Source organism: Ascaphus truei, chromosome 4, assembly GCF_040206685.1.
Source record: "Ascaphus truei isolate aAscTru1 chromosome 4, aAscTru1.hap1, whole genome shotgun sequence".
Taxonomy (NCBI): domain Eukaryota; kingdom Metazoa; phylum Chordata; class Amphibia; order Anura; family Ascaphidae; genus Ascaphus; species Ascaphus truei.
The window spans coordinates 17,331,112-17,347,037 of record NC_134486.1 but is presented as its reverse complement, the minus strand read 5'-3'; the positions used below and the strand labels follow the sequence as shown (position 1 = coordinate 17,347,037).

The 15,926-nt window shown below is 43.2% G+C and overlaps 1 protein-coding gene across 6 annotated transcripts in view; it reads left to right on the top strand.

The window, feature by feature from the left end:
- Nucleotides 1-15,926, top strand: part of KIF6 (kinesin family member 6) — a 300,109-nt gene that overhangs the window by 275,692 nt on the left and 8,491 nt on the right. For 5 of the 6 annotated variants that reach the window (XM_075595373.1, XM_075595374.1, XM_075595370.1 and 2 more), the window contains exon 21: nucleotides 1,089-1,195. The exons of the other annotated variant lie outside the window; for it this stretch is intronic. In XM_075595373.1, coding sequence (XP_075451488.1) covers nucleotides 1,089-1,195 — 107 coding nt within the window. The remainder of the gene's footprint in view (nucleotides 1-1,088; nucleotides 1,196-15,926) is intronic. 6 annotated transcript variants of the gene reach the window in all.

Genomic DNA, 15,926 nt, shown 5'->3' with positions numbered 1-15,926 from the left:
AAGATACATTCAGAATATAACGTGACTGATAATACCAGATGTCCATACAATAAGCAGAGGTCCCTGTCCCAAGGAGCTTACAATCTAAACCGTTGTAAAGATGCAGCCACCAGTATTAGAACACTTACCTGGGAGATTCTGGGGCAGTCTCACAGTAAATTCCTCAACATTTCCGTGAGATTCTTAATGGCCCATCGAATTAACACAGCGGGGGGTCAAACAGAATGGGACTGCAGGGACCCCCCGCCGTGTTAATCCGATGGGCCATTAAGAATCTCACAGAAATGTTGAGGCATTTACTGTGAGACTGCCCCAGAATCTCCCAGAATTTCCAGGTAAGTGTGCTAATACTGGTGGCTGCATCTGTATTAACTTTTTAGGTTTCATGCTGATCGCGCACATTTATTTTCTTTATCTTGGCATTAAAGGTATTTTAATGCCACAGCAAAGTGTAAGGACTTTTAACCCTTTCACTGCCAGAGAACCTGCCACGCTGTGGAAGGGTTGCAAATTCCTATTGTGAGACCTGATTATTGCAGCCTCTAACTAGCCCCAAACTAAAGCGAGGCCTAAGGTTCACCTGGCTATTGTTATTATGTTTCTGTAGTTATTAGGCAGAACTAGTGGATCTAGTGTAGTTTTATAACAGGATTCTCCTGGTTCCAGGGAAATGTATTAGAAGAGTGTTTGCCCTATTACAACATGTTCGCATGGCAGCTTCCTGTATTCAGGCCAGACTGTGGACACTGTTACTGATTGGCTCACCAAAAGCTTCCTTCCGGGGGGCCTTTTCATGCTGGTGAACACGCAGATACCTGTATATGTGTAGTAGATATCTTTTGAACATAGCCTCCAGGTGGTACGGCAGTAGCAGTCCTGCTTCAGACGACTCACTGAATCGAATCCCTCACTGCCGGAAAGGGTGGCTGTCCACTCGGGCAGCAAAGGGCCAGAACAATGTAAAACAACAAAAACATGTGTAGTACAATTTGCTCCTTCAGCCTTTCTAGAGTTGTACGGGTATACAAACCTAGCGCTGCCTAGCTGCAGACAGCACATGTTGATAAACCTTCCGATTTACCTTTCAGGGCTTCTCAGAAGGTGGACAGCCCCATTCCCTTCACAGGGGACAGCCAGACTGATGCAGATATTCTGGCTTTTGTGAAAGCCCGTCAGAATCTCATGCAAAGAAAAGGTAAGCAGGTGCATCTAGGACTGAGCTACAGTACTACCGCAGGGAAGAGAGGGGCATTATGTGGCTGTAGTACAGTATCTTATACATTGTCTATGTATCTCTGTCCCCTCCAGTTAAGCATACTTTTGTATGGTTATTGTAAACTAGGGGTCTCCTGGAGTAGGACTGCAGTGGTCTTACACGTAGTCCCGCAGACCCAAAGAAATGTGGTTATTTAAAATCCCCCTAAAACAATGACTTCATAAGGATCAGTTTTTGATTGGCTCACAACCGGTTCATGGTCAGCATTTACTTTCCACTTCCAACAATGCTACTACAGGAATAGTGCATATTTGCTAAACCAGGACCTACAGATAAGCCAGTGACCATCCTACCATGAGACGGGGCCTGCCTTGGAGAGGCTCAAGGGCTTACAACACTTTGGCCAAAGAGTTCAACTAAAAGACCATTTTATTCAAAAGATATCTATATATATATATTTAGGCACTGTACTGTGTATTTGTGTCATTGGATGTAGCACTGGGCTCTGTCTGTGTTTCATGTTCTGTCTCTGGTTTTAAAGAAGCACCGAACCCCCAACACTCAGGAAAACCAGGGGACAAATACTCTATGCTCATGGAAAAATTAACTAGTTATTTAGAAGATGCAAGTAGTAGGTTTCTAAAAGCCCCTACTAATTGGGCAACCGGGTATGAATAATGTAAATATGAAAGACAAGAGGGTGCTGTTATAAATGTTTTAAGATTGCTATATGTAACAAATCATGGAAATTTACAAAGTTGCCAGTATAAAATGGTAATCCATACAATAAAACCGATGTAGAAGTTTGTATCCACCTCCTCGTATCGTCGCACTGCAAGCCCGGCCTTTGGTTCTTTATCCTCCTTCAGCGTCGAACAAAAAATACCTCAATGCTCTTTTCTGTCTTTAAAGTAGCAATCCCCCCAAACATCAAGTTAGTATTACTTTATATGAGCGGTGGCCAACTCCAGTCCTCAAGGGCCACCAACTGCTCAGGTTATAAGGCTATCCCTGCTTCAGTATTGTGTAGAAAAGGTGAAAGATAGGCGCTACTTGGTGGATAATTAAATGACAAAAAAGTGATTCTGATGAAAATAATGACCAAACCCTTTGCTCAAACCTCACTGGTGGGACCTGTTTCACGGGTTCCAAGGATTAAGGGTTATCTCAAAACATCCAGGGGGAGCATGTGGGGGGATAAGAGAATAAAATATATATAATGCGCACTTACAATTTGCAAATAGAATAAAAGCATGTATCACATATAGTGAATGGAAGATGTCCCGAAACAGCTCACCGCCTCCCTCAGATCAGTCTGCTGGCTTCCGCGGCTCTGTGTCCTGGACCGGAGCTTCCTTCTGAGCGCCCGTCTGTAAGATGTGACGTCACGGCTTCAGAGCTGATTCTACGGATCGCCTCCACGACCAAAATTGGTCCACTGGTAAACTCTACGCGTTTCGCCCAGCTACCAGGAACTGTTCTCGGCTTCGTCAGGAGTATGGTTTGTATAGTTAGCAATAGAGTATTGAGGATAAATGCAGTGCAATTCTCTTATTTCCCTCTCGCTTGAATTATAGTCACAACCTATGTGTATCTGGCTTTTATCCTCAATACTCTATTGCTAACTATTTGAATCAAGAATAACATTTGCCAAGTGACATCTCATAACACCCAATAAGGGTTCAATTGCGATTTATATCTGTTAGAACCTGTGAAACATAATTCATGATACGAATACAGTTAGGTTTCCCCATGTTTAAGTATTATCTATGCTTATTGTATATTCATTTATTCCAAACCCCCACTCCCTAGTGCAATCTAGGCCGATTGATTTATTGATCAATTAAGCCGTTTTATTAACATTGAAAGGTGTATAAATAGCCACCAATAGAATACAAACCATACTCCTGACGAAGCCGAGAACAGTTCCTGGTAGCTGGGCGAAACGCGTAGAGTTTACCAGTGGACCAATTTTGGTAGTGGAGGCGATCCGTAGAATCAGCTCTGAAGCCGTGACGTCACATCTTACAGACGGGCGCTCAGAAGGAAGCTCCGGTCCAGGACACAGAGCCGCGGAAGCCAGCAGACTGATCTGAGGGAGGCGGTGAGCTGTTTCGGGACATCTTCCATTCACTATATGTGATACATGCTTTTATTCTATTTGCAAATTGTAAGTGCGCATTTTATACTGTATTTTTTATACATAAAGTTTTCATACTGATCGCACTATGTTGTTCTGTCCCTCTCTCCATATACACACACTGCGGACGGAGAATCGTTAGGGGGTCCAGCTCACAGACATCTTCAAGGGTGGCAACCCAATTTGCCAACTGCTGTTATTATATCTTTGCTCCTGTGAGTAGATCAGCTATACGAGCCAAGACATTGCCTGTATACCCATACAATACAATACGTCTGCACTTATATATATTTTATTCTCTTATCCCCCCACATGCTCCCCCTGGATGTTTTGAGATATCCCTGCTTCAGCACAGGTGGCTCAGTCAACGACTGAATTTGACAGCTATCACGAATTATAAAACATTACCAGCCGTACTCTGTCATCAGAAGATCTATATCCAGTGTATTTTAGATTCACAAGTTCTGCATTTCTTTTGATATGTTAACATTAAAGAACTGGAACTACTGTAGGCCAAGTTGTGCTATTCACAGAACTTGAAAATACTTTTCACCAGCCAAAAAAGTAACTTATCTACCAATAGAGCAGGAGTGGCCAACTCCAGTCCCCAAGAGCCACCAAACGGGTCAGGTTTTAAGGATATCCCTGCTTCAGCACAGGTGGCTTAGTGAATGACTTTGGAAGGGGACGGGAAGCACAAGATGTCAACGTGCTGCTCGAGGTGAGGTTTATGTGTTGTAATCTTTCTTCGTATTTAACCCCTTCTCTGCCAGAGGGGCGGGGAAGGGGTTAAGTGAAAGCCACTGACACGAAATGAGCCAATTTTCCAATGTCTGACTGAATAATTCCCCCACGGGGCAGGTGACAGCGCTCTCAGATCCCATAGCATATGGTGTTAGTGTTGTCCTAAGTGGCACTTTATTATCTCCCAGCTTATCACAAATTGCTGTCAGGCAAACACACACAGACGGCCAGCCACCTCTCAGCGTCCAAAGCAAACACTGGGGACACTTAGCCTTCTTCTTTTCTTTATCTTGTTCCATAATGCTGCTGATGGCTTCACTGGGTACATCACCGTGCTGAATGTGCTATCTGTACAGTTAACAGAAATGCCCTGAAAGTAAGGGGGGGTAGGGAGTACTGCTTTCTGCGTCAGAAAACTAAAGCGTGTTATCAGCCAGTTAGGCTAAGGCCCCGTTGCACGCGTCCGCACGGCTGTCTTGCTTGCCGGCGGCGCGTGCAACTCACTGCACCGCGATCTGTGGTCTGCAGGAAACTGCTCAAAAGAAAGGAAGGCACAAATAGCATCATTTTCATCTTGCACATCTGTGCACCAATGTAACAATTGAAGAGAGTACAGGGAAAACGGCGGTGCATCTGCTGCTGCTGCTGAAGATTGGAAACCACAAACTGCAGACCACAAAATATCCTAGGTGCAAAAATTTATTTTAGGGCATAGTAACAGCCAAAAAGAACACTCTGACGCGTTTCCCGTGGTATCCCACGCTTTATCAATAATGATAAAGCGTGGGATACCACGGGAAACGCGTCAGAGTGTTCTTTTTGGCTGTTACTATGCCCTAAAATAATTTTTTGCACCTAGGATATTTTGTGGTCTGCAGTTTGTGGTTTCCAATCTTCAGCAGCAGCAGCAGATGCACCGCCGTTTTCCCTGTACTCTCTTCAATTGTTCCTTGGTAGGAGCACGCAGGACAGGACCAGGATATCCCCAAGGTCAGCAGTGAGTAATCCATTTACTTCATTTATGTGATCAGTCCCACACACGGTTACCTAGACCACCACATAAGACTTACCTATATGGCTAGTGGCATAATCTATGGGAGTGTGTTTAACATTGGACTATCTGGAATCCTGAGTCTTATGAACTGTCCTATGCTATGAAGATGTTTATATTTTTATATCATGATCAAACATTGCCTACTCCTGGTTAGCATCACAAGTGGGAATTAACCCTCCCCTTCCCTTCCATGTTCACCAATGTAACTAGCACTTTGCACCACTTTTCTCCCCATGTGAGTCTGCTTGTGATTGGAGGAAGAGAACAGACGGAACCGAAGGTGCAGCGTTTCACATAGAACTTGTGGAGAAGGGTTTGCATCCACCCTACTGGAGGATGATATTTCTTTAGTGGTTGGTTAACTGCAGTTACTGAAGGAGAAGGAGCGGCTCAGCGAGTAAATACACTGATTCTCATAACAACGACTCTGAGTTTGGTGCAGGAGAAACTGGTCAAATTCCCGGTGTCGCGCTCCTCGTGACCTTGGGCAAGTCACTCTGTGCCTCAATATAGATTGTAAGCTCACCTGGGCAGGGACTGTGTCTGTAACATTTCTATGTGCTGCGTACCGCGGGCTATACTGTAACTGTGACGCGCTTTGAGTCCCTTTGGGAGAAGAGAGTTACAGTTGTGTGAAAAAGAAAGTACACCCTCTTTGAATTCTATGGTTTTACATATCAGGACATAATAACAATAATCTGTTCCTTAGCAGGTCTTAAAATTAGGTAAATACAACCTCAGATGAACAACAACACATGACATATTACACCGTGTCATGATTTATTTAACAAAAATAAAGCCAAAATGTACTTTCTTTTTCACACAACTGTATATGAAATAAAGTTGTTACTGTAGCTACCCAGTCCTTTCTCCACAGCCATAAAGAGAAACCTTTCTGGACAACATATGTTTTGCAGAGACCCCATTTCTGTAGCTTTACAGGAGCAGTCCCCTACTCGTTTTTTTTCCTTCTAAGCTACCATTTTGTTTACAGGCTGGAAATGGGGGCGTGACGTAGCTACAGGCTTATAATGCTTTGGCCAAAGGGTTTAACTAAATGACCCTTACTCATGAGAATGCTAACATTGAAGTATTTAACTACGTATTTTGTCACATTGGATGTAGCATTGGGCGTTTTTGTCTTTTGTTGGAAACAAAATGGCTGACAAATCTCGGGCCAAAGAAGCCGCAACATCATCGGTTGCGGCTTCCTATGGGACGGCCATTTAAACACCTACGGTAACTTCACCAGTAAGTATCTTGCAAACCTGGCGACCCCGGAGCTGACAACAGCTCTGGAGAATCCCTCCACACCCAATCCTGTAAAATGGCGGCTAGGGTGGATTGCTTCTTAAAAGGGGCAGTCCTTCCTAGCACCAAAGCGTACGTACTAATGGCAGTGACATGTTTAAGGGGTGTTATATTTATTTATTTATAAAATGTGTTACCAGGAAGTAATACATTGAGAGTTACCTCACGTTTTCAAGTATGTCCTGGGCACAGAGTTATGATGACAAATACATGTTTACATTAAGTGATCCGGGTTATACTATATATATACAGCTAAACCCCGTTATAACACGGTCCTCGGGGTCCACCCCGAGACCACCGCGTTACTAACGGGGTCGCGCTAATTAAAAAAAAAAAATGGCCGCCGCATCAGTGCATACAGTATTTACCCCGCGGTCCCGGCTTCCCCCTGTCACCGCGTGACAGGAGATGGGAGGGGGGATTCCCCTCCGGCTTCAGCTTCCCCTGTCACCGCGGGACAGGAGATGGGAGGGGGGATGCCCCTCCGGCTTCCGGCTTCCCCTGCCACCGCGGTACAGGAGATGGGAGGGGGTATGCCCCTCCGGCTTCCGCTTCCCCTGTCACCGCGTGACAGGAGATGGGAGGGGGGATTCCCCTCCGGTCCGGCTCCCCCCTGCCGCAGCACAGGGCCCTCGCGCCGCAATACAGGGCCCCCTGGCCCTACCGTAGCGCAGGGTCGTCCTGCTCCCCCCCCATGCCCCCCGCGCTGCACCGGGCCATCCCACCAGCCCCCGCAGCATCGGGGGCCCCCGCAGCAGCCATCATCCCCCTCCACCGCAGCACCACCCCCACCGGCACGCCCCCCCCCCCCCGCAGCCACATGCCTCACCAATCATCCCCAAGGTAAGGTAAGGCTGATTTATGTATATGTGTAGTGTGTGTGTGTGTGTGTGTGTGTGTGTGTGTGTGTGTGTGTCAGTGTGAGCAGTGTGTGTGCAGTGTGCAGTGTGAGCAATGAGCAGTGTGTCAGTGTGTGCAGTGTGAGCAATGAGCAGTGTGTGTCAGTGTGAGCAGTGTGTGTGCAGTGTGAGCAATGAGCAGTGTGTCAGTGTGTGCAGTGTGAGCAATGAGCAGTGTGTGTGCAGTGTGCAGTGTGTGTCAGTGTGAGCAGTGTGTGTGCAGTGTGAGCAATGAGCAGTGTGTGTGCAGTGAGTGTGTGCAGTGTGTGCAGTGAGTGTGTGCAGTGTGTGCAGTGTGTGCAGTGTGTGCAGTGTGTGCAGTGTGTGCAGTGTGTGCAGTGTGCAAAAAAAAAAAATGAAATAAATTTTTTTTTTTTTTTTTTTTTTTTTAAACGGGAGCCACGGGAAAACCGCATTATAACCGAATCGCGGTATAGCGAGGCGCGTTATAACGGGGTTTAGCTGTATTGACAAAATATTGACCTATACATCTGGTGGTAATATGTGATTACTATTGTAATAATCTAAAGCCTCTTGTGTCTGAGCTGATATAATACACCAATGAAATAATGTATAAGTCTATTAACAACTGATAAAAAATGATTAAGATGCTCAAACCATATATTGCTGATAGCAAAAAATACAGTGTTTGTGAGAATATAAAACCTAAATAAAAAATTATATATGAATATATTCTAAATATAACAAAATTATAAAATAGTGATATAATAGTGATATAAAATGTAGAAATGGGAAAAAATGGAAATACACACACACACACACACACACACACACACACACACACACACACACACACACACACACACACACACACACACACACACACGGGTGAATACCATAAAATCAGTAACTTTCAGATGTAGGTATAAATGGTAATACTACAGTTTCTTTTTTTTTGTAATAGGAACATACAGTACAATACTGATCAGTATTTATAATGTAATGGTCATATATACATATATTATCCATTTAACTTTACATTAAACAAAGGAGGACATATAAATTGTGAAATAATATCAGGCTTGTTTTAGGAGGATCACTGTTATTCAGTTAGTCATTAGAATATGTTATAGTTGTAATTATCATAGTGAGCTAAAAAAAATATTTTTTAATTAGCCCATTAAAGATGTAACTGTAAATGAAATAACCTTTTGAGATAGTTGTATAATATAACAATAAATATTTTAAAGGTCTCTACATTAATTGCCTCATTGTGAATATATAATAATATAAATGTGCATTGAAGCTACCAATTTTATTGTGATATCTACTATAAACTATAATGATAATTAAAAATGTGATTGATGTGCAAATAGTGTACTCATTTATTAACAAATATATTTGTAATAAATGTATTAGATTTCATTTATTAAAAATATATTTGTTAATAAATGAGTACACTATTTGCACATCAATCACATTATTTAATTATCATTATAGTTTATAGTAGATATCACAATAAAATTGGTAGCTTCAATGCACACGTATTATTATTATATACTAGCTGATATACCCGGCGTTGCCCGGAGGCCGTGAGGGGGGGGCGTGAAAGGCAGGAGGGGGGGGCGTGAAAGGCAGGGGGGGGCGTGAAAGGCAGGGGGGGGCGTGAAAGGCGGGGGGGGCGTGAAAGGCGGGGGGGGCGTGAAAGGCGGGGGGGGCGTGAAAGGCGGGGGGGGGCGTGAAAGGCGGGGGGGGCGTGAAAGGCGGGGGGGGGTGCGTGAAAGGCGGGGGGGGGCGTGAAAGGCGGGGGGGGGGGGCGTGAAAGGCGGGGGGGGGCGTGAAAGGCGGGGGGGGGCGTGAAAGGCGGGGGGGGGCGTGAACAGTGTCACACACACACAGTGTCACACACACACAGTGACACACACACACACACACACACACACGTCACCTACAGCGACACCTACCTCTACTACCGGCCGCCGCCATCTTCTCACTCGGCGCCGCGAGGGAAGGGGGTCCTTCCGGGCGCGCCGCCATCTTAGGCGCCGCGAGGGAGGAAGGGGGTCCGCTGCCTGTTCCCCGCGGCGGCCGAGGGAGGAAGGGGGTCCGCTGCCTGTTCCCCGCGGCTGTGCGCGAGGAAGGGGGTCCGCTGCCTGTTCCCCGCGGCGCGCGAGGGAGGAAGGGGGTCCGTTGCTGAGCGGAGCGCCGGGAGAGGTGAGCGGAGGGAGGGAGACGTGACCGGAGGAAGGGGAGAGATGAGCGCTGGGAGGGGACTCGGGAGAGATGACCGCCGGCCGTGCGAGGGAGGAAGGGGGTCCGCTGCTGAGCGGAGTGCCGGGAGAGGTGAGCGGAGGTAGACGTGACCGGAGAAAGGGGAGAGATGAGCGCCGGGAGGGGACTCGGGAGGGAGGAAGGGGGGAGAGAGAGAGAGAGAGAGGGGTGTGTGTGTGTGTGTGTGTGTGTGTGTGTGTGTGTGTGTGTGTGTGTGTGTGTGTGTGTGTGTGTGTGTGTGTGTGTGTGTGTGTGTGTGTGTGTCGAGCCGAGGGGGAAGAGAGTGGTAGTTGGGTGACGTCACACACAGCAATCTGATTGGCCAGAGGCTGAGGACCAATCAGATTCACCGCAGATAGCACTAACCTCACTAACCATTCGATTTGATATATTAAGATTCACAGATGGGATGAGACGGCTGTATAGTGCAGCCTTGTCACTCTGGAATATTGGGGATCTAGGATACATGTCCGGTTTGTTGCCTCAATTTCCTTCTTTGCTGTTAAAACAACTATAAACAACAACAAATTAGTTTAGTTACAAAACAAGTCATTTTAAATAACTAATTGATATTATGTCATCTCCATTCTCCACCCTGTCCCCCTATCATAATCCATTTAAAATCCATAGTACTTTTATAGATAATCCTTGATAATATCTAGTATTCAAAATAGGATCAAGGTATTGTTGATTATATCTATAATAATACCTAAATCAACCATAATAAAGGTGAACAATTAGATATGGGATCAATAGTGCCATCATTTTTCTGATTTAGATTTAAGAGTAAATATTTTCAATCATTCAAAAGCAAAATCTAATATATATTTTCTTCATTACTATTAATGTAGTATTGTACAATTAATGTAGAGACCTTTAAAATATGTATTGGTATATTATACAACTATCTCAAAAGGTTATTTCATTTACAGTTACATCTTCCAAGATAATTTATGATAATGGTTTAATTAAAAAATTATTTAGCTCACTATGATAATTACAACTACAACATATTCTAATGACTAACTGAATAACAGTGATCCTCCTAAAACAGTGATCCTCTTTGATAAAGCGCGAAGTGACGCACGAAACACGTTAGCGTGTTTCTCTGGCTGCTATGTGCCAAATAAAGTTTTTTGACCAGTAAAGAAGCCCCGGTCTGCAGTTTTCTTTTCAGGAGCAGTTGCACCGCCAAATTTCTCCTCTCTACTTGCTATCCTCCTAAAACAAGCCTGATATTATTTCACAATTTATATGTCCTCCTTTGTTTAATGTAAAGTTAAATGGATAATATATTTATATATGACCATTACATTATAAATACTGATTAGTATTGTATGTTCCTATTGAAAAAAAACAAAAACTTCTTCTAGTATACACTTTCTATATACAGTAGATATATTACTAATTATATATTAACAAAGACATTAGAATGTATGAGTTAATTGTGTTAGACTAGACAAATGATTTTTAAATTGTATGAGCTTCTATATTGGAGCCATTTGTTTTTTTAAGTATTAGAATCAATAATGATGTTAAATATAATACACGTGTGCCAAGTTAGTTTATATCTAATTTGATTGGATACATGGGATATATATATATATATATACGCATCACATGTACCCAGTATCCACCGCTGAAGAAATCACTTTGTGTGAAGAAACGCGTAGGGTAACATTGTGCTGCTGAGCAAAGGCGTTTACATTCAGTCACCTATTGCCTGAGCAAAGGACACCCGCTGTTACATCCAATTTGTTCCCTACTCTGCCCGGAACTAAATTACATCGGAGGTGTGTTTCCGGAGGACTTCTCTAACGGCTATTTTGCACTGTGGGTTCCTGCTGGACGGTGGCTCAGAGGGAACAGTCCGGACGAGCAGAGCGGAGGAGCGGAGTTCTAGTGACATGACTGGGGCATGAGTATTTATCTCATACAACGCTTTAATACTTTTGTTGTTTGTGAGTTCGAATTTGTGAAGCTTTGGATTTATTAAATGTATTTTTTAGACATAATGCACTAGGATCGGGCACTTTTTTCTTTATATATATATGTAGCCGGGATCCCCTTTTTCACCCTTGGTATGGGGGATGGGGGGGGGGTGCATAGAGAGAGTACTCCCGTAGGGAGGCTCCGCGTCATGCAAGACGCCATGTACGGGTTGGCATCCGTGGGTTTGACCTGGCCAGAGGTTGCGCGTGCGCAGACTTGTTTTGCCAAAGCCCGCGAAGGAGGAGAGTTCTAATTGGAGGGAGGTAGTGATACACCTGTCCCAGTAGCACCCGCGAAGACCCCGTGATAGGATTGAGCCAATGGGTTGAGTTCTGGAGGAGGAAAGGGAGGTGGTTGCGCGCACATTGTCTCAGAGCTGGTTGGAGAGGAGACGGAGCTTCGGTGCAGGGGAGGTTTACCGCCCCTGTGTAGGCCGCCTGCCCCAGGCCCAGTTAGAGAGTAGGTGACATTAGATTACTGGTAGAGAGTATGTGACATTAGATTACTGGTAGAGAGTAGGTGACATTAGATTACTGGTAGAGAGTAGGTGACATTAGATTACTGGTAGATAGTATGTGACATTAGATTACTGGTAGAGAGTAGGTGACATTAGATTACTGGCAGAGAGTAGGTGACATTAGATTACTGGTAGAGAGTAAGTGACATTAGATTACTGGTAGAGAGTAGGTGACATTAGATTACTGGTAGAGAGTAGATGACATTAGATTACTGGTAGAGAGTATGTGACATTAGATTACTGGTAGAGAGTGTCTGACATTACATTACTGGTAGAGAGTATGTGACATTAGATTACTGGTAGAGAGTGTCTGATATTACATTACTGGTAGAGAGTAGGTGACATTAGATTACTGGTAGAGAGTAGGTGACATTAGATTACTGGTAGAGAGTAGGTGACATTAGATTACTGGTAGAGAGTAGGTGACATTAGATTACTGGTAGAGAGTAGGTGACATTAGATTACTGGTAGAGAGTAGGTGACATTAGATTACTGGTAGAGAGTAGGTGACATTAGATTACTGGTAGAGAGTAGGTGACATTAGATTACTGGTAGAGAGTAGGTGACATTAGATTACTGGTAGAGAGTAGGTGACATTAGATTACTGGTAGAGAGTAGGTGACATTAGATTACTGGTAGAGAGTAGGTGACATTAGATTACTGGTAGAGAGTAGGTGACATTAGATTACTGGTAGAGAGTAGGTGACATTAGATTACTGGTAGAGAGTAGGTGACATTAGATTACTGGTAGATAGTAGGTGACGTTAGATACTGGTAGAGAGTAGGGGATATTAGATTACTGGTAGAGAGTAGGTGACATTAGATTACTGGTAGAGAGTAGGTGACATTAGATTACTGGTAGAGAGTAGGTGACATTAGATTACTGGTAGAGAGTAGGTGACATTAGATTACTGGTAGAGAGTAGGTGACATTAGATTACTGGTAGAGAGTAGGTGACATTAGATTACTGGTAGACAGTAGGTGACATTAGATTACTGGTAGAGAGTGTGTGACATTAGATTACTGGTAGAGAGTATGTGACATTATATTACTGGTAGAGAGTTGGTGACATTAGATTACTGGTAGAAAGTAGGTGACATTAGATTACTGGTAGAAAGTAGGTGACATTAGATTACTGGTAGAGAGTTGGTGACATTAGATTACTGGTAGAGAGTTGGTGACATTAGATTACTGGTAGAGAGTAGGTGACATTACATTACTGGTAGAGAGTAGGTGACATTAGATTACTGGTAGAGAGTAGGTGACATTAGATTACTGGTAGAGAGTAGGTGACATTATATTACTGGTAGAGAGTAGGTGACATTAGATTACTGGTAGAGAGTATGTGACATTAGATTACTGGTAGAGAGTAGGTGACATTAGATTACTGGTAGAGAGTGTGTGACATTAGATTACTGGTAGAGAGTAGGTGACATTAGATTACTGGTAGAGAGTAGGTGACATTAGATTACTGGTAGAGAGTAGGTGACATTAGATTACTGGTAGAAAGTAGGTGACATTAGATTACTGGTAGAGAGTTGGTGACATTAGATTACTGGTAGAGAGTTGGTGACATTAGATTAATGGTAGAGAGTTGGTGACATTAGATTACTGGTAGAGAGTAGGTGACATTAGATTACTGGTAGAGAGTAGGTGACATTAGATTACTGGTAGAGAGTAGGTGACATTTGATTACTGGTAGAGAGTAGGTGACATTAGATTACTGGTAGAGAGTAGGTGACATTAGATTACTGGTAGATAGTAGGTGACATTAGATTACTGGTAGAGAGTGTGTGACATTAGATTACTGGTAGAGAGTGTGTGACATTAGATTACTGGTAGAGAGTAGGTGACATTAGATTACTGGTAGAGAGTAGGTGACATTAGATTACTGGTAGAGAGTGTGTGACATTAGATTACTGGTAGAGAGTTGGTGACATTAGATTACTGGTAGAGAGTAGGTGACATTAGGTTACTGGTAGAAAGTAGGTGACATTACATTACTGATAGAGAGTAGGTGACATTAGATTACTGGTAGAGAGTAGGTGACATTAGATTACTGGTAGATAGTAGGTGACATTAGATTACTGGTAGAGAGTAGGTGACATTAGATTACTGGTAGAGAGTAGGTGACATTAGATTACTGGTAGAGAGTGTGTGACATTAGATTACTAGTAGAGAGTGTGTGACATTAGATTACTGGTAGAGAGTAGGTGACATTAGATTACTGGTAGAGAGTAGGTGACATTAGATTACTGGTAGAGAGTGTGTGACATTAGATTACTGGTAGAGAGTATGTGACATTATATTACTGGTAGAGAGTTGGTGACATTAGATTACTGGTAGAAAGTAGGTGACATTAGATTACTGGTAGAGAGTAGGGGATATTAGATTACTGGTAGAGAGTTGGTGACATTAGATTACTGGTAGAGAGTAGGTGACATTAGATTACTGGTAGAGAGTGTGTGACATTAGATTACTGGTAGAGAGTAGGTGACATTAGATTACTGGTAGAGAGTGTGTGACATTAGATTACTGGTAGAGAGTTGGTGACATTAGATTACTGGTAGAGAGTAGGTGACATTAGGTTACTGGTAGAAAGTAGGTGACATTACATTACTGATAGAGAGTAGGTGACATTAGATTACTGGTAGAGAGTAGGTGACATTAGATTACTGGTAGATAGTAGGTGACATTAGATTACTGGTAGAGAGTAGGTGACATTAGATTACTGGTAGAGAGTAGGTGACATTAGATTACTGGTAGAGAGTGTGTGACATTAGATTACTGGTAGAGAGTGTGTGACATTAGATTACTGGTAGAGAGTAGGTGACATTAGATTACTGGTAGAGAGTAGGTGACATTAGATTACTGGTAGAGAGTGTGTGACATTAGATTACTGGTAGAGAGTATGTGACATTATATTACTGGTAGAGAGTTGGTGACATTAGATTACTGGTAGAAAGTAGGTGACATTAGATTACTGGTAGAGAGTAGGTGACATTAGATTACTGGTAGAGAGTAGGGGATATTAGATTACTGGTAGAGAGTTGGTGACATTAGATTACTGGTAGAGAGTAGGTGACATTAGATTACTGGTAGAGAGTGTGTGACATTAGATTACTGGTAGAAAGTAGGTGACATTAGATTACTGGTAGAGAGTAGGTGACATTAGATTACTGGTAGAGAGTAGGTGACATTAGATTACTGGTAGAAAGTAGGTGACATTAGATTACTGGTAGAGAGTGTGTGACATTAGATTACTGGTAGAGAGTAGGTGACATTAGATTACTGGTAGAGAGTAGGTGACATTAGATTACTGGTAGAGAGTAGGTGACATTAGATTACTGGTAGAGAGTGTGTGACATTAGATTACTGGTAGAGAGTGTGTGACATTAGATTACTTGTAGAGAGTAGGTGACATTAGATTACTGGTAGAGAGTAGGTGACATTAGATTACTGGTAGAGAGTAGGTGACATTACATTACTGGTAGAGAGTAGGTGACATTAGATTACTGGTAGAAAGTATGTGACATTAGATTACTGGTAGAAAGTATGTGACATTAGATTACTGGTAGAGAGTTGGTGACATTAGATTACTGGTAGAGAGTAGGTGACATTAGATTACTGGTAGAGAGTAGGTGACATTAGATTACTGGTAGAGAGTAGGTGACATTAGATTACTGGTAGAGAGTAGGTGACATTAGATTACTGGTAGAAAGTAGGTGACATTAGATTACTGGTAGAGAGTGTGTGACATTAGATTACTGGTAGAGAGTAGGTGACATTAGATTACTGGTAGAGAGTAGGTGACATTAGAT